The sequence below is a fragment of the Sceloporus occidentalis genome, unplaced genomic scaffold (genome assembly GCF_023333645.1).
Source record: "Sceloporus occidentalis isolate IW3139 unplaced genomic scaffold, rSceOcc1.0.p SCAF_3, whole genome shotgun sequence".
Classification (NCBI taxonomy): Eukaryota; Metazoa; Chordata; class Lepidosauria; order Squamata; family Phrynosomatidae; genus Sceloporus; species Sceloporus occidentalis.
Genome location: NW_028316983.1, coordinates 221,055,911 through 221,075,861, shown reverse-complemented (window position 1 = coordinate 221,075,861; position 19,951 = coordinate 221,055,911). Strand labels below are relative to the sequence as shown.

At 37.8% G+C, this 19,951-nt stretch overlaps 1 protein-coding gene across 3 annotated transcripts in view; it reads right to left on the bottom strand.

Annotated features, from left to right (window-relative positions):
• Positions 1-19,951, bottom strand: part of VPS13B (vacuolar protein sorting 13 homolog B) — a 472,964-nt gene that overhangs the window by 172,275 nt on the left and 280,738 nt on the right. For all 3 annotated transcript variants that reach the window (XM_089517705.1, XM_089517703.1, XM_089517704.1), the window contains exons 31-33: positions 9,424-9,627; positions 3,643-3,769; positions 1,645-1,788 (exon numbers count right to left, since the gene is read on the bottom strand). In XM_089517705.1, coding sequence (XP_089373831.1) covers positions 1,645-1,788; positions 3,643-3,769; positions 9,424-9,627 — 475 coding nt within the window. The remainder of the gene's footprint in view (positions 1-1,644; positions 1,789-3,642; positions 3,770-9,423; positions 9,628-19,951) is intronic.

Here is a 19,951-nt window from a genome sequence, read left to right as displayed (position 1 = left end):
GGATTATTTACCTATACAACAGGGGTGGCCAACAGTGACCCTCCAGATGTTCTTGGGCTGCAACTCCCATCGCCCATATCTAATGTACCCAATAGAAAGGGTTATTGATGTTGCATTTGGAAAAGCCATAATCATATACTATAGGTATTGCAGTGCTTTAAAAGGGCACTGAGAGGAAGCCTATAATGAGCACATTTTATTATATTTGTTATATTATATTTTTAGATTGTGGCCTTTACAGTCTTTGGAAACAGAGTAATTTATCCCTGTGTCAGCATGTATATATGCAAGCATAGTGGTCAGAAACAACAAGGCACACGCACAAAACAACAAATCATGTTTGTGCCACTTGTGCTACAGAGGTCTTTGAGATTTAAAGACTTGGGTATATAAGAAAAAGCAAAGCAATGTTCAAAGGTTGCACCATGAGACTCAGCTATTTCCAACCAGATGTGTAGTGCATACATATAGTATTTATAATACTACAATTGGCTGTTTAGAAGATTTGTATTCTCATGGTGCATTATTCTTACTATGGTTGGTCCTCCATATCCATATCCAGGGATTCAACCAACCACAACTGGAAACTTTTTTTAAAAATCCAAAAAGAAGAACATGAATGAGCAAAAGAGAGAGAGAGAGAGACTGGAGGGGAATGTGACAGTGAGTGAGAGAGAGAGACTGGATATGTGACAATTCTAGAACTTTTGAAAATCATTTAAATATCTGCTTGCTCTACACTTATAATACAGAATTGCTGAACAGCATAATCCCTAAATTAAAATTCTGGGCATGTGTTCAACTTTATGATTCTATTCATCCTGCTAAAAATGGAAAACATTGCCTTGTAAGTTATTTATTGCAAATATTCCCATAGTATGCTTACTTTGAGAGCTAACTTCCAAAAGAGACTCCATGTGTGTAAACTGCACTTTATGTCTTGTATTAAGCAGTTCAATGATAACAAAAGCATTGCTCATTTCTATTAATGCCTACAATGTTTCCCACAGCATCTTCCCTAAATGTCAATAATTAATAACTAAACCCATATATGTCAATCTGTACCAACATTACTGGATAGGCACAAAATAACTTCCACAATTGTTGATCAATTCTACAGTGGCTCTCTCCCCCTGGAATCAAGTTAATGTTGTAGCATTTATGAAACTAAGCAGTTACAGATTTCGACACGGGAGACTATTAATAATTACATAAGCTGTTCTAAGATTTCTGAATGATGAGCAAGATAACAAATAAATCAAAGAAAGTTGCTTAGGGCTGAAGTTTAAACTAGTGATTTCAAGAATGGCTGTATGTGGCTATTTGAGCACTAGATATCCAGGTGATCCAATATGCTGTATCTTATGGGGGGATGCTCTTTGAATATTTAATTAGAGAAAATGTTGAAGGAAATTTTGTGAAATACCAAATGCGAACAGCAAGAACCACCTCCCCACACAATGATCAACCAACTATAATGAGGTCAGGAACATACATGGCATCCCAAGGATACTCAACAGAAAAGATGTCATTATCACAGTATCATTGTGGTGTGCTAGATTTCCAGTCAAAATGCACTGATAAAAAGGTGTTTAAAAACAGTAGCAGTAGAAGCTGTGAAAAAAAGCTGGTTATAGACATTACCTCTGCAGCTTTATTACATGGTTCCAATCCAGCCATATTAGCTTGTATTAATTGCTGTAGAAGTTGCACTTGAGCCACACTAAGGAAGAAGTCCAGGCTTGTTGTCATGTTCACTTCCAAAGAATGACCACAGACTAAAATTTCCTGTGAAAAGAAGTTTATAAAATATAATCAATAGGTACCAGCTGTTTCTACGTAATTATGTGATTTGCTTTTCTAACCAAACACAGTATAGAGTATTTATGCTCTCTAAATTTAGAATAATAACATTTCCTGATTTCTTCAGCCAAAAATGTACTGTGTTCCTTCTGCAAAAGAAAATTAGGTGGAGGAGTGTGGGATAGCATACCACTATGTTCCCAGCAGGAAATTTTATGATTAAAATACATTTTGTTTGTTTCATGTGATTCATGTGTGGGGTCCTATTCCTTTGTTGCATCAAATTCTATTCCGTCAGAGCCCTTATTCATTTTCTTGGCAGAGTCTTACAATTCTCCCTTTTTAGTTGTGTGTGCAGGAGCACAAATTCATCTTGACTGATAATGAAATTGTATGGCAACCCATATATAACTGCTTAATTGATTTGTTGCTGCCTGTAAATCACTGTTGACATCTTGGCAGAATTAAAATTAAATGACCTTTATTTTATCATTGCAACTTACACATGCTCAGAAATTGCTTTTGACCATTTTTGGCAAATGATTTCTGAGATGGAAAGCAGAAAATGACCAGGTTTGCTTGCTCAGCAGAAGCACATATCCCTTGTCTTGAAGAGCACATGTATAATTATTCAAATTCTTGCAAATCCATAGTAGGCCTCTCCCTTCATCACTGAGGGTATAGATTCAAGAAGATTTAGAACAGCCATTTACAGTCCTGAAGGACAACAGTAACATTAACCTGTTATTTTTCACTGAATGCTTTCTCTATAGCTCAGCAATTCCCTAAGCTCATTTAATATTTTTCTTTAAATTTCCATTCCAGCACATATGCAGTAGCAGTCAACATAGATGAGACAGAGCCACAGCAGGTATAGCATATACTGGACATTTAACTTCTTTTCATTCCAAATTTAATTCTCAGCATTTCTAGTGAGAGAATGTCAGGTAGAAGACTAGGCCTTTCTTAGATGGGCTGAGTTGAAAAAAAATTGTACAAAATCTGAGAGGAATAGAGGCTAGAATTGGGCCTCAAAAGAAAGAAAGAAAGAAAGAAAGAAAAGAGATAAGTCAAGAAAAAGAAAGTTAAAGGATCAAAGTGAGATGGTATTCTGGTCTTTAGAAATGTGCTATGATCCTACTGAATGGTTTGCCTTTTCTTTCACAGAACCTTCAGGAGATAATAGTTTTGGATAGTTGGTAATTACTATGAACACTTTATCCAAAAATTGCTAGCTGTCATTCCCAGTTTTAGAGTTTGGCAAAAGCTGGTGAAGTTTAACAAGTTCATGGTCAGAACTGATTTAGTCATGATAATGAGCAGCTAAGTTAAAAATATTGATGGGCAGCTGGCATCTCATTTAAATTAGGCCAAATTGCTTAGGTGTATATTGTTTCCATCCCATGGGTCCACATCCTAGGGAAGGGCTAGCTTTTGGATTAACATTGTGGAAAATTAATGACTTTTTAAAAATAAAAAGTAGACATACATGCACAATCTCACTATTGTTATCCTACATGCTATATCCAAAGATTGGCATGACAGAAAATACTGTTTTTCAATCAACAGCCCACAAGCAGTTCTTCTCATGCAATGGGCAGGTGTCTTCCCTTCCTTGTATCTTGTGCCCCTTCAAATCTGCTCTGGAGGTTTACCCCAAAACTTCTGGAGAAAATTAAGGGGTTACATGGAAGGAAATTCACTCTGCTAACCATGTCTGCAATGCTGTGTAACAACATGGTGGAACCTAATCCATTATTTTTAACACAACTTAATGTAGCATTTTAACAATTAGAATAACAAAGTAAGTCCTGTGAGTAAATCAAATCAAACACTAACCTCTGTGTGCAAATTCTCTGGTGAAATTACTTTTGTGAAAATGATGGCAGGAGCAGCAGTTATTCGTACTGTAAAGTCTGTTAAAATTGGAGTTAAAATAGCTCTCCGTTCTTGATGCCGTTTTATACTAAAAGAAAAATAAATTCAACATGGATTATACATTCTGGAGGCAGAAATAAGATTCTCTATATTTCTAAAGATTGCAACATTAATTTTTAATGAATAGACTGAAATGTTCGTAAACAGAAAGTGGACAAAGGATAATCTGCTTTGATGATAAATGTCAACTTTGGGGCAATTAACAACAACAACAAACTGCAACAGGTACTCTTGTTCTTACTACCACTCCTACTACTGTTTTACATGTAGCAAAACTCAGAGTGAATGGGCAAAATGACAAAGCTGAAGAATTTTATTCTGGTTAACTGAAATGTAAATCAGCCATTCCAAAATATGCCTATGAGCCAAACAAGAAAGGGAGGATACAAAAGCCCAAATCTGGAAATCAGATTCACAATGATTCAAATATTCCCATGTTTGTTTTTTATGTTTGTTTACATGTTGTTCTATCAGTATTCCTTCCTGACAACTGGCATCATCCCAGTCTTCTTCAGGTTTCCTTCAAACAATATGTTTTTCACTCACAGCTCCTATCATTCATCTTACATACAGAATGTGAGAAATGATGGTTAAATAAGTTTTTGAATATGCTATTTAGAATCAACTGCATAACAATTAATGCTGCCATAGCCTACTACAGAAATCATCATGATTATAATTCACACACTGTACAAACAAGGAAAAGGCAATGCTCATATTCAGTTAAAAAAGAAATTGCTTAGTAAACCAGACACAGTGGTGACATGGAGGCATTTCCACTCAAGTGATTCCCAGCAAACATCTTCACTAGTGATTGTACGAATTATTTAAATTTAGTTCATGGATGTTCACATCAATTGGAAAAATAAAAATACAAAATAAAAATCTTAAAAAGAAAGAAAGAAAAAAGAAAGAAGCCTAAACTTTCTTTTAAGTCTTCCACACTGTACTATGCCTGCACTGAGGTTAAGTGCTAACTTGATACAGGTGTATACCACATGAGCATCCTCGATGAGTAACAGTGTAATGATGGTACTATGACTACAGTATATTCAGTCCAGGTTCTATTTAGGCATCTGTTACATACTTACACATTTAAAAGGAGGACATAATTTTCATAAATATTAAAGTAGCTGACAATCTTTAAAATACGTTAAAGAACATCTGTTTAGAGTAAGAGCCTGAGAAAACAACTGTGTAGACATCTATTTTCCATACAGCATGCGGCATATTGCTGTTGAGCACGCAAATGATATGGGACACATACATTATGCAGCTACTTTGGAAAATAATGGAAGTTGATGCAACTATTCAATTTATTGCAAAAGGATATTAAAGATAGCATTAGGTAAAAGTAAAGGTATTTCCCTTTGACAAGGTTGTCAAGTCGTGACCGACCATAGAAGGTGGTGCTCATCTCCGTTACTAAACTGAAGAGTCAGTGTTGTCAGAGACTACTCTGTGATCATGTGGCCAGCATGATCACACAGAATGCTGTTTACCTTCCCACCACAGTTATACATATTTATCTACTTGCATTTGCATGGTTTTGAACTGCAAGGTTGGCAGAAGATGGGACTAGTGATGGGAGCTCACCCCATCATTTGGCACCTGGGTCTTGAACTGCCAACCTGCTGATATTGCAATCAACAGAATCGGCATCTTAACAACTTGAGCCATCGCATCCTCTATAAAACAGCATTACTCAGTTTGAAATTAGAGAAGTCTAACACAATATTTTCCAGTAAAAGAAACAGAATACACATTTCCTATTGATTAGCCTACAGTACATTTGAGGCTCTATGCTGGAACAAGAAACGTCTTCACAGTTGAACATGTTTCTGCAGAATATGTCAAAGCACAGGAGCTGATAGCATTCTTTTGTCAGAGCTTTTCTGTGAAATCCACTTACATTTTCTACTCCCGCTTTATATTTTCCACATGTTGTTCATTCACATTGTATTTGTAATGTCTTGTGTACCCATAATTATTGCAGGAATATTTATGCCAAGATTCTGCTGGTGCAGAGAATAACCATGCCACTGGTGGCATGGTAGCCCAGGTATTGCAATAGTGGTTGGAGTACAAAGGCTGCCAGTGTACAAGGTGGTACAGTGAAGCTCAGCAGTACTACTGTCAGAAGAGAAAGCCACCAGATACTAGGCAACCTATTTCTGCAATGACTGGCTTCTGGGTAGGTCCTTGAAGCCTGGATTCTAAACTGGAAACTCACTGTAGGACAAGGAAATGGGTAGGATATATGATTTTTCAAGCCAGCTTTCTAAGGTACCCAGAAGACAGGAATTAAACAGGTTGCTTGAGAACCATCAACTTTTTCTTCCAACTACAGCACCAATTATTTTATCCACCTGCAGCCCTGCAAAAAGTGCCCTAACTTGGAGCATTACACTAATGTTGGATTCTGGCACTAGGAAGCTCCATAGATATCTAGAACTCTTTAAAATAAAATGTATTGGGGCCTTAGAAAGTATGCATTATATTTCTAAACCTTTCTAAGGACTCAAAATTGTGTCCCAAAAATCCATCAGGCCCTCCCTTAATCTATTTACATGCAGGAGAACACCATGATCTAATTTTCTTACAGTCTGACCATTATCTAGTCTTTCTGATAACAGTTAAAAGCTGAAATATGTCTCAATCATTCAAACTACTGTCATCTATTCAGTCCTTAAGTGCTTCAACTGAAAGCTCCAGAGATATTTTTGATGTTTTATGTCAAGAGTTAGAAGTATCTGCACATTTTATTCCATCTAATAGATAAGAACAATGAAACATTTGCCAAGCTTTTAAAAGCTCTTTAATTTTCAGAGTATCTGATAGCTCTGCCCCATGTGCATGCCATAGAGTTATCATGATCACAGCTAGAGTTATTGTTGCATCAGTATTTCTACCATAAAGCGAATTTTTGCCGATTTTATAGAATAGATAGATAGATAGATAGATAGATAGATAGATAGATAGCACTAAACAGATATGGTTCAAAAATGGCCCTTGAGGTTTACATAGAGTTACAATGTTGTATTTGAAAAGCAATGCTTAAAATAAAATAAAATACATACATTTTAAAATGTTTCCTACAACTTGCAAGGTCAGGACTGGAAAAGCCAACTGGGGGGAAAAAACCTTCAGAATGACAAAACGATTATGGCTGGAATCCAGTTGGTGTATCCACTTATCTAACAGTCCATTATGTGAGTCCATTATGAAAGTCTGTTGGGAAAGGAAAGCTACTAGTTCTGAAGAGCCTGATTTTCTAATTCCTCCCTTCAGAGGGGAAGGGTCCTTGGAGCCAAGCACTCTGGGAGAGCTGGCTTAGATGACTATATGTCCTGTCTACAGGTCCAAGCCAAACTTACCGAAGTACTTTTGCACTAAGGACCCCCTGCAAGACACTCACTGGAGAAATAAGCTTTTGGGAGAAAGCAGCATTGCCATTCTGCTATAATTTCAGCTTCCTTCATTTGTTGCTGCTACTACACCCATAGTCATTTTTCTCTTTCTCTCATCACTTCCAGAAGCATATGGTGGAGATCTACTACCATAATTAGACTCCATATATCATTTTTCCTCTTAAAATGTTCACACATGGCCAATGTTTACACAGAGACAAAACACATTTTCAAAAAGACGCACTTACTGTATTAGAATAGGTACCTTGTCAATTACAAAAACATTACCTGTCTAACAGTATAATTGTACAGTAGTTTCGAGAGATAGAATGGTGTAGAGGTTGAGCATATGATTTTGGAGAGCAGGGTCACATTGAGTGACCTTTGGCAAGTTACACTCTCTCAGCCTCAGAGAAAGGCAAAGGCAACCTACCTCTGTACAAATATGGCCAAGGAAACACCATGATAGAAACAACTTGAAGGCACACAACAATAACAAAACAACAACAGCAGGTTTCAATGTACATTTCTAAGTGATCTCAAAACATCTGTCCATGTGTTATCCTTATGAAGGTTCCTAACCTATGTACTTGGAATAACACATACAATACTGTTCATTGGATATTGTAGAACATACAAAGATGACTGAGCAACTCTTCTATGAATCAGTGTTATAATACCTGGGGCTGTTTAGCTTAGAGATGTACAAAAATATGTATGGTATGGAGGATAGATAGTTCTTCATCTCTCATCACACTAGAATCCAGGGTATACAACTGAAGTGGAAGCCCAAAATTCAGGAATAATAATAAAAAGTATTTCTTTGCCCAGGACATAGTTAAACTTTGACATTCATTCCCATAAATATAGTATGCCTCTTAAACTGTTTTAAACAGTGATTTGACAACTAGTAGCTACTAGTCAGGATAGGTACATTCTCTTTATCATACCTGAAGCAGTATGTCTATGTATATCAGTTACTAGAGAGCACAAGCTCTTGAACTCATGTCCTGCTTTTGGACCTCCTACACCTTGTGTTGTTTGTTCACTTCAGCATAAAGCTGGTGTAAATGGACTTTTGGTCTGATCCAACATGGCTATTATATTCACTAGGCCTGATTCTTGAAATGGAAACAATTTTTGCCATACCTTCTGAGGTCACCTTCAATTACTTGTTCTTATATTTATACATTTATTTTACTGGATTAACTCAGGACCCCGTTTATTTAATAGGTTATTCATTTCAGTGTTCAGAATTTGGATATTTATCTATAGAAATGGAATAAAAAGGCAAAACCCCATCATAAACCAATTTTTGTTTAAATTGTGTGTTCACTTAATGTAACCCTTTATCCTGCGTCTTTACCCTTCTTATACATACAGAGAGATGTTACAAAGTCCTAATGGCATACTTTACCATATGCTGAGTACAACGTATTGAAGTATGTACAATAAATTGATGTTGGCATAGAGATTGTATCCATTAGCCCTCAAAACTTTGCACAGCCACCCACTCTTCTGATCAGAGCCACTGCATGTAAATTCTCTCTATGTGATCGGAACTCAACATTTCTGCAGGGTAGAGATTGTGCAGACAAAGTTTACATAGGCTTTTTTCAGCAGGCACAATCCCAGCTCCCTCCCCAGTGCTCAGTGAACATAACATGTCATCTACATAGGACTACTGTGAACTCTAACTGGAAAAAGGATAATCAAAAATGGGGCACCAAAAATGGAAGATGTCAAAGTAACATTTCTAAGTAGATTTGAACTGGAAGCTCTTTTTGCATATCAACAAATCAACAGAAATTTGTCATTTCAGAAACTGCAGCTGTTTTCATTTACAGAAGCACAAAAATTGGTCTGGGGCCAACAGGGAGAAAATCTTTTTGTCCTCTGCTGGCTTAAAAATGTCTAAACTGGTTTTGTTCAAACTTTGTAGAAGTACAAAGGGGATAATAATTCTGTTGTTCCTAGACTGGAAATGTGAATGCCAGGTTTTAGCCTTGAGTTATATTCTATGGCCATATAATAAGCTATTATGGAAATGCAGACATAACTGTATCTGTATGGTGATTGCAGTTCAACAATAATACAAACAACAATTTGAAATGTACTGTTCAGGTCCCTCGTTCATGAAAAACATGTTTGCAATGGAATGCAAACACACCCTTGAATATAAAAATATCAAAACAGTTAGCTCAAATATATGAGATGCTATTACCATGACACTTTTTACTCAAGAGGCACCGTTTTTCAGGCAGTTTCTTACCTACTGGCCATATTCCACTCAAGTGCTGGATTCTGAGAATTCCGTTCATTCTCTGGCACTGTCCTGCCTTTACCATTCTCTTTCTCAGGCTTCAGCTGATCCCACTGAGCAGTACCAATGTTGATGGCCTGAAGATCTATTTGATATTGTCTGTCTTCAACCTCTGAACCAGGATCTCGAAGAATCCCCAGATTCAATGCTCTTCTGTGTTGACAGAAAGAAACAGAAAGGTTAAAAAACCGATTCCATTGTTTTCATCTATATATTTCATCTGTACCTCAAGGCCATAATCAGTCAATACGATTAATTTCTGAGTTGCTCTGGGTCAGGAGAGCTGTAAGTCAGAGGTCACAGGACTAAGAGAGGATGGATTTGTTGTTTTCAAGAACTAATATGAAGGGCAGGCCAACCTGGCCTATTCCATCAGCTACAGAAGGAGCAGCTTTCGGAAACCTGCTTTCTGCTTTCCTGATTGAAAGACCGCTTAGTTCCTTCTAGTTTTTGTTTCTCTGTAACTATTTCTCCTTAAAACTTCTAACTCAATAAGAAAAGGCTCTAATTTTAACTAGGCACAAGTAACAACCACTTCTGTTTTGGGGACCTACCTCTCAGGCAGCAGGAAAATCAGTACAACAACCAGCCCCTCCACAACCCCTTTGTGATTGTATCAAAATCCATTGAGAGGGCCAGGAATGTCAACAAGATCAAACATCTGTCTATTTCTTGCAGAGTTTTCTTTCTTAAGGGGATCAGAATGGCCCAAATTCCATTCAGCTGAATGGAAACCAGACTAAAATGGATCTAGAATATCTGTTTTAATAATCTAGAGCTGCCTGACCACCTTCTACTTTAGAAATATTGGTTAAAAAGGGAGAATCAAAACTTCCATCAAATACATTTAAGAAAGATTTTAAAACACAACTCTCCATTTCCTATTAGATTACCACTTTCTTTTAATACATAACAAGAATTATGCTGATCAAAGGTCCATCTAGCCCATCATCCTATTCCCAATAGTAGCCATCCAGATGTTCTCAGGATTCCAAAAATAGGACACAAACACAACAGTAGCTCTCTCGCCTCTTGTCCTTCACAAGGCAACAATTCCCATCAGGAGATGCTAATCACTGTCATAAGCTGATGGAAATTTCCTTTTCCTACAGAGAAACAGTAAATCTCTTTTGAATCATGCAATACCTCCCATAACAGTTTTGCACCAAACACTTGTCTGGGTGTCAGCACTCGCAATTTATCCAATAAAGCAGAGGAGTTGGTTCTAATTCACAGGGATCCAGTTCAACAGTGGCATCCAAGCTGGGATGAATGCACATGGTTTTAGCTGTAGGACCGTCTCTGAAGAACTGTGATAGCTCACACCTACCAATCTAACTATGAATAGATGTAAATGCTTACACAAATTCTACAGATGCAATACTTAACAAAAAATTATGACAAAGCTTACATTATTGCTTTCACATTTAAAAATATCATTAAAATATCCCTGTAAGATACAATAAATCAGACTTATCACAAGTTTTCTCTCAACTAGTCATCATCCCATCTATTTCATTTCTTGTAACTTCACAGAAAACAATGAGAAGTCCAAGAAGGAGAAGCTCAAAGTGTGAGAAGATGGTTAAGAGCTCATATGTAAATTAAAATAAACCACTTTTCAAGAAATCTCTAGGGCTACATCAGTATATCCAAATGTATCAGCCGAAATATACAGATGGAAAATTCTATTTCTATCCATCTTTGAAGTTAGACCATTTAGGGAAGGGCTGTAGCTCAGTGGTAGAGCACATGGATCTACCTACTAAATTGGTAGAAAGTGGTTTCCTATGATGATCCTAACTGGCTCATTGTTTCTGAAGAGATCAGATTTACTTCACCAAGGTGATGATCCATCCATAACAATGGAGACATTACTTGCTCTCAAATTCACAAGCATCTCCCACTCTATATATATATATATATATATATATATATATATATATATATATATAATGGTTGCATATTCTGAGGCATGGGAGCAGGTTTTCTGTTTCACCCATGTTCCTTCTCACAAGTTTCTAGTACTTTAAATCTGAGCTAAGCTCAAAACTCAACATTCATTTAGCTTTCCCTTTGAACTTTACCCCACCAAAATCTGTTAATATGTAAGTCCAGTGGAGAGCATGCAATTCTGTAGCATGCAAATGCAGATTCCAATGAAATCTGGACAATAAGCAATGCTAAGGACTTCCTGATTTGCAGTACAAAAGCTTATCTAATTGCTGTGATGTATAAAATTAAACTTGCTTTTTATTGTTTCCTGTTTGGTCCATCCTCTCGCAGGTGGCATTAGAGAAAAAACTAAAAGCCTATCAAACAGGATAAATAATACAGTAATGTAATGCACCCAGAGAAGACCTTAAGCATGTAACAGGAAACATAACTTTAATGTTTTCCTTTTTTAAATTGATTTAGTCTGGGTCAGGCATTTTGTATGTTTACACAAGAAAAAGCTCATGTTGAAACAGTTACTACTCACTGCTGAATAGGCATAATTCAGATCCTCATTGAAAGGAAATCAAATGTATTCCCTTACAGGTCAGCTGAGAATTATAAAAGGCTGTAGAAACTAGAAAAAAATGTAAATTTTGAAGAAGGATATAAATAATAGTATTGTATGGTTTAATCGTATTTATTATAGGAAGTCCCACTTTCACACATTTCTTTACTTTCCAAAACCAGAGATTACATGAGTACAATATATAGTTTCAAAAGTATTGTTCTGCAGCTAACAGCTCCCTGGGTGATACTGGAAAAGCCACTTTGCCTTAGCCTAATATACTGTTTACAGGGTTGTTATGAAGATAAAATATGGAATATGGATTTACTGTAACCTGCCCTTCAGCACAATCCAAAGACCACATGTATACAGTTTCTGTTTTCAACTGATTCCACCCACCCATTCAAACACAGAAACAATCAAGTTCCAAAAGCAGTCTAGTAATCAGGTATAAGAACTTTGCAAGGAGAAAAGCTGCTGGTATACATATGTCAACTTTCTCATTTAAAATTCTCTTATGCCTTTTTAAGATTCTTTTTTCAGCTTAGGAGAATTAGAGAAGCTGTTTGGGAGAGGTTTCTGAGCCGCTGCCTTCTGTGACACTACTCTGAATAAAGCATCCCCCCTTTAAAAAAAATCTAATCCACTGCCTCTCAGGTTATGTGATTAGGGGGATTGGTAATTATTATTATTTTCAAATGTGTCAGGAACTGACATTATATTTGTCTCCATTGGCTACAATTGTTTCTTAATTTCCTATACACTTGTCAATGGTTCAATGACCAGCAGCCAGTGCCTCAGGGACTGACAACAGTCCATGGACCACTATTAAGAGCAGCTGTTCTAATCCATACAAAAATCTGTCTGCCAAAGAGAACAGTTATAATGTTCATATGCAAATTACTCTTCAACATATTATGTTGCTTCGAACTGAATGCTGGTGGAATACGTAACACGCTTTCTCATCTTCTGGAGGAAAATATTCTACCACTTCCAGAGCAATTACTATCTGTTCCCAACCCTCCCCCCACACACAAATAAAACATAAAAGAATAACAAAATCACCTTTTTTTGGGGGGGGGGGAGGAAACAATGTATTTTGGTGCAGTTTTCAAAATTGTGTATCTGTTTTGCCCCAGGTACAGTCCTTTACTAACTTTAATTAACTTTAGACATGATGTAACGAAGACCTGATCTAGATGGGCCTTTGTGGCGCCCCAGTCACATGCTAGGGCTTGACCGAAGGCGCATCACCCATACATGCCTCACCCCTAGCATGTGACGAGGGTGTCAAAATGGCGGTGCCATTTTGATGCAATGGATGCTTAGCGTCCACACGTCACGCCCCCGTAAGGACGTCACGAGTGCGCCATTGGCGCACTGCGATGTCCTTATGGCGCTGCAGAAAGAACCCGCTACAGAAAAAACTTGCATGGCTTGTCTGCTGCGGCTCCCTTGCGCACCAAAACAAGGCGTGGACAGACCGCCCTTTTTGGGTGGTCTGTATCCCGCCAAAGTTAGGAAATCCAAATTTGTTTTAAAATTCCATAAGTAAAACTGGATCAATATTAAATTCAGGACTAAATAAGCCATAATGCAGAAAATGTATGAATAATTATCTCCCACCTTTTGAAAAAAAAATAAGTGGACTCTGGAATTTGGATCAGGTTGGATCAGGTTACCATGAGGGGCTGGATGGTTTATACTCTTCTTTACTGTTTCCTTCATCAGAACCTCTCCTGGCTGCCACTCCTTCTAGCATGGCACCTGAATATTCCCCTCATGGTAAAACAGAGGTGTCTAGGAGTGTGAAGATTGAAAGTTGATTTTCATTGAGTAAATGGTGACGGAGGAAAAGATTAAAAATTCTTCCCACAGTGCCACCGTTTCTACATGAATCACTGCTGCTAAATTTTCACCCAAAGAAGAATCCATTTCCAAATTTCCTGTGAAACATCTAGTTTGGTCCTTAAGACTTGATACTTGTGTTGTTCTGGAGGTATGGGAGCTACTACATTAAGGCTGCAAGAGAAAAGTCCACACTATACCTCTTCTCGATAAATCTACTAGCCTTGTCTGTGGTTTGGACTTCTTTTATTATCCAGGAACCAGCAACATTGCAGCCATTCCCACTAGCAGAGAAACATAACAGCTGCCCCATAGAACTGCAGTTCTCAATGATTTTGCTATTACTGAAGTTTTGCACAGTTTTTGTAATTAGTATCATAAGAACAATACAACTGTTAACTGGAATCAGACAGGACATTTTCTGTAATTAAAGGATATTACATTATAATTGATTTGTGATGTTAACAATGTGTCCGAACAAACATATGCACAATCCTTAAACCTAAATGCTTTTACAATTTGTTTGTTGAAAATAAATAGCAAAGAATGATGAAAACATACCAAAGAGTACATTCTGTTTGTTCTTTTTTCCAATTATATTTTTTTTAAATGCTAAAAAGAAAATGCAAAATACATCAACGGACAATTAAAATACTTCTCTGGATACTATTATTTCCTTTATACTGACTGATAGTTTAAAGCTATCTTACATTCAATTGCTTTTGCTTAAATGATCATATAGACAAAACTGAACAATGAGAAGATTAAGGAGAACTTTGGGAAAAGGCAATTTTCTTACATGGAGAGCTTCTCCTACACAAAATTGAGAGTCTGATTTACACTGCCTTTTGAGTTATCAGTTACCATACAAATTATGTGGGAAAATAGCCTTTAGTAAATGCCAGTGATTCTCCCTTAAGCATCTTTTCTTCACTTTAAATTATTCCCTTTCTCAGTATCAAATTACAGGCTTTTGCTTCACTTTCCTGATCTTCCTTTTCTATATGACCTCAGTTACTGTAATTTCCCACAGTGCCATTCCTGTTTCTGTGTTTTCTGTAATGCTCTTCCTAACCATTATGTATAATAGTGAGGGAGAAGTGAAGGGAGAAAAGGCAGCTGCAAATGGGCCTTAATTCTACCTTTTTCTGAATGGCAAAGAAATATATCAGCTTGCAGTTGAAGAAAACTTTCCTGTGTCTCAGGACTCATTTGAACTACAACCAAACAATCCCAAGCCTATCCCTGCATAGCTCACCCAATGTAGATATCTCCACCTTTGTCGTATCCATCACAGTCACAAAGAGATTTGACCCGTATTCCATTGCATTCCATCTTGTTAACCTCTCTCCATATAGCAGAGAGTATGTATTTTTGCAATCAACCACAAAAGTAAGCCTTTTAATTATGAAATGGGCCAATATTATTTGACCTGTAAAACATCCTAAAGCCTCTTTAAAAAAAAACCCACAACACCTATACATCGTTATGCCTCGAGATGTGACCGTATACCAATATCAAATCTTAAATGATGAATTGCATTTCATGGAAGAGAAATAATCTGCTATTTACAGAGACAACAATTCTCTTTATTGCCATATTAAACCCAAGCCACTTCTCATGACACAGTTATGGCATCGATTCATATGAAAATGAATTCAAAAGAACATGAGTTGACATGTCAGCTGGTCCATGTGGCAAGCAGGTGTGTGTGTGCGTGTGTGTGTGTCAGTATGTGCATGTACATATTTGCCACACAAATTGTCTTTTCTGCAGCCATCCAACTACATCCTATAGTAGGAACTGATCTGCATCATGGGCTGATATAGTTGTCCATCCTCATCAATGGATTCTACATCATCAGATACAACTATCCACATCTTGAACCTCCCAACAAAATAATTCAAAAAAAAGCAAAACTCGATTCTGCCATTTTTATAAGGTACATCTTTTTACTACACCACTGTATAAGCAAAGGGCTCTTGCAGCACCTCTGAGACTAACTGAAAGATAGACATTGATAGCATGATCTTTTGTAGACTTGATAATGCTTCTTCAGATGCATTTGGAAGTTTACAAAAGCTCATGCTGTCAACTTCTCTCTTTACGTTAGTCTCAATGGTGCTGAAATATCACTTTGCCTACTGATTTTCAAGACTAACACAGCTAGATCTTTACACTGTATATAATGAGACTTAAGAATCCATGGATTTTGTTATCGACAGGGCATTTTAGAACTAAACTCAGTAGATACCAAGAGCCCATTGTATATATACTATGGCTGAGATCTTGCAATAACCTTGACATAGGTAGTTTCCAAAAAGGTAGTGTGCTGTGCTGTACTGTAAGAAGCAAATTAAGAAGACTCAATTATGCACAGTTTCTAGATTTTAAGTTATTTCAATGTAAATCTTTGAGGATTTACATCAGGGGTAGGCAACCTTTTGGAGCCGGGGGCCGGGTTGCTGTCCCTCAGACAAGTCGGGGGGCCGAAGCCGGGGGGTGGAGCTTCCACCCTCCGGGGTGGGGCTGCATGCTGGGGGCAGAGCTTCCACCCTCCAGGGGCGGAGCCACCCTCTGGGGGCGGATCCTCCACCAAAGCCCTGCAAGGAGGAGGAGGCGTGTGCCCGCCCTCTCCTCCTCAGTCCCTTTCTGGACAAACACCCCCAACCTGCATTCCAAAACACACACAACAGCACAGTTGTGCATTTCACATGGCTTTACTTAACATGGCCTCTTGCATATTTCAGAGGCTTATTCCATAACCAAACCCCTTGGGTTAGCATGGTTTAACATGGCTATGCATATTGAACATGTCAAGGTGGTTTCACAGTTCTTGGACCAAGTGTACTTCTCAGAAGTGTGTACTTGGTCAAGGGACTTTGTTTTTTCTTCACTGCGCATGAGTTTGTAAAAATCACAGCAATTTACATTGGCCTTGCCTCAGAGGCTTTCTGATATCAATATCACCATTAAAGAACCAAAAACACACAGAAAAGGCACTTTGGAAAGTTACACTCTCTTGGCTTCAGAAACAGTGCGTGCATGCCTCTCAAGCTGACTCATATCATCATCATCACCACCACCACCACCACCACCACCACCACCACCACACTATCATTGTCAAAGCAAGGGAGACTTGTTAGCATTAAAAGCACACAAAACACACTTTGCAAGGTGACACTCTCTCAGCTTCTGAAACAGTAGTTGCATGCCTCTCAAGCTGACTCATCATCACCATCACCACACTATCATTGTCAAAGCAAGGGAGACTTGTTAACATTAAAAGCACACAAAACACACTTTGCAAGGTGACACTCTCTCAGCTTCTGAAACAGTAGTTGCATGCCTCTCAAGCTGACTCATCATCACCATCACCACACTATCATTGTCAAAGCAAGAGAGACTTGTTAACATTAAAAGCACACAAAACACACTTTGGAAGGTGACACTCTCTTGGCTTCAGAAACAGTGCCTCCATGCCTCTCAAGCTGGCTTATATCATCATCATCGTCATCATCGTCACACTATCATTGTCAAAGCAGGGAGACTTATTAGCAATTAAAAAGAATGCAAAAACAAACAAACAAACAAACCATGTGGCCACTGGCCACTCACCACCTTCTCCTCTTCTTCCTCCTGCTCTTCCTCCCTCCTCTTCCTCCTCCTGCTGCCCCCATCTCCTCTTCCTCCTTCTGCTGCCTCCTCCTGCTCGTCCTCCCTCCTCTTCCTCCTCCTGCTGCCCCATCTCCTCTTCCTCCTCCTGCTGCCTCCTCCTGCTCTTCCTCCCTCCTCCTGCTGCCAAACAGGGGCAATCGGCGGAAGGACTGCGCAGGGGCCGGTAGAAAGGCCTCGGCGGGCTGGATCCGGCCCGTAGGTTGCCGACCCCTGATTTACATTTTAATTCTTCATTAAAATATTAGATTTTACTGTATAGCTGGTTTCATATTATTGGATGCTTCTTTGTTTAGTATGCATTCCCTAAAAGAAATTATCTTTAAAACTTAGCTAAGCAATCTGCCTGAGGGAAAAATGTTAACCCCATCATTATTATGGTGGCAGGTGAATACCACTATAATGTGAATTTGTTTTTCATTCAGGAAGGTCAGCTGTAATGAAATGGACCACAGAATGGTCAGAACTGATTGTAGTACAAGGATCATAAAAAAGCCACTGAACACATGAAAGGAATTACAGTAGACCACACATCAAATGTGTTGGCCTTTGCTTCCTTCCTCTTATCCTAGTGGCAGGAAATGCACTACATATCCCGGGAGGTGACCAGACATTTAAAAGTAGCACTTTGTTCCAAAAAACTCCCTGTACAGTAGTTTACCATAAATAAGCAGAAGATTGTTTTCCACTGCAGTTGTCTTCTAGACTTATATCTGGAGCACAATTGGGTGAAAAGGGTAAAGTATAACAACTGTACAATATATTAGCAGGTGTGTGTGTGTGTGTGTGTGTGTGAAAAATGACTCTGGAAATGTTTAACTTTTCTCTGTGTAAATTTATATAATCTGCCTGGTAATTTTGAAAAACAGGCACCAGTGTCTTGTTTAAACGCTCAACAAAAAAAGTTAAAGTGAAAGCAAATGAGTGGTTAAGTGCATAATTTAATTTTTAAAATGCTTGGGCAGTCTAACATTGATTTACTTTTTAAACACTCAACAGCCTACAGAGTGTATTCTAAATGTTGATTTGATAGCTGTGGAAATGATACATATGCATAATTCTAAAAGAAGGTGATATGTTTGGATGAGAGAACTTTTTCACTAGTTTCAAGAAGAGCATAATTTTTCTAAATAGACTCAGACAGGAGGGAGAACAGGGAGGGAGGTTAGCAGTAATAAGAAATAATTGTTGCTAAAACCAGACGTAAGAGTGCAACACATTTTTTACTGGTTTTTTTTTAAAATGGGTGAAATAATTTTAATTCAGAATGCAACACTGCTTGCCTGAAACAGGACACTAAGATTTGCCTTTCTGAAACATTACATAAATATTTGGCTTACTGCTAAACTGAGGCAAACAGTGTCCTTCTAGTTCTGCTACAATTTCAATCTAGTCATAGCAGATATTCACTGAGGTTGCTTCAGGTTCTGTTTGTTTAGTGGTATAATACCTCAGCCTTATCAGGTGTTGTATATATTCACCTGGAAGTACTGAGGTTGAGTTTCACTGAACATAAGCTTCATGTTTACTTTATGGTACTTATTTTTATGTGAGAAGAAAGACGGAACATCCATAATGTGTTTGATGAGCTGACATGGAGACAGAAGGTCTTTTTCACTGTGTCAGTTTAGCAAATCCATACACGGAAAATCCTCTAATAAGCATGACAATATTTTTTGAGAGATATTGTAGCACCTTTGAGCCCAACTAAAAGAAAGAAGTTGGCTGCATGAGCTTTTGTAGACTAAAGTTTAGTTCCTCAGATGCATTATTTTTTCAGAAGTTGAGCACATGATATCTACTGTGTGTGTATATGTGTGTGTGTGTGTCTGTGTCTGTCTGTCAGCCTGTCTGTCTGTGTACTAATAAGTCCCAGACTAGGAAATGGGTGTGATAATGGTGATAATAGCAATGTACAATATACAATTACTGGTGTATATTGTATCTCTACTGTTTGAATATATTATTACATTGCTTACACATAATGAAAAAATGTACTTCATATGGGTCGATTATTCAGTTATCACTTTTATAAGGCACATGGCAGCATCTATCTTTGATGCTACATAACTTATATTGGGGGGGGGGGGGGGGAGAGAAGCCAGATGTCTTATGGATTCACATTTTTATTATTTTATCTGCTGAAACCCATGCATGTCAAAAGCAGCCTTTGAAGTGGCATACATAGCATTCCAATATTAAATTGAGTGCAAATTAGATTACAATGAATGTGAAATTCTACCTACTGTCTTCAGCATTACTTTGTGATAGTAAATATTTCAGACAAACTAACAATAACAGAAAAGGAATGTTAAGACATTTTCCTCAAGTTAATTTTAGCACAACTTTTATGTAAGGCTATCTAGGAAGATAACACAGATGTTTAAATCTTATTTAGAATTTTGAGACATCATAAGATTTCCTACCTAAATTATTATAGGCTTGGTCCTT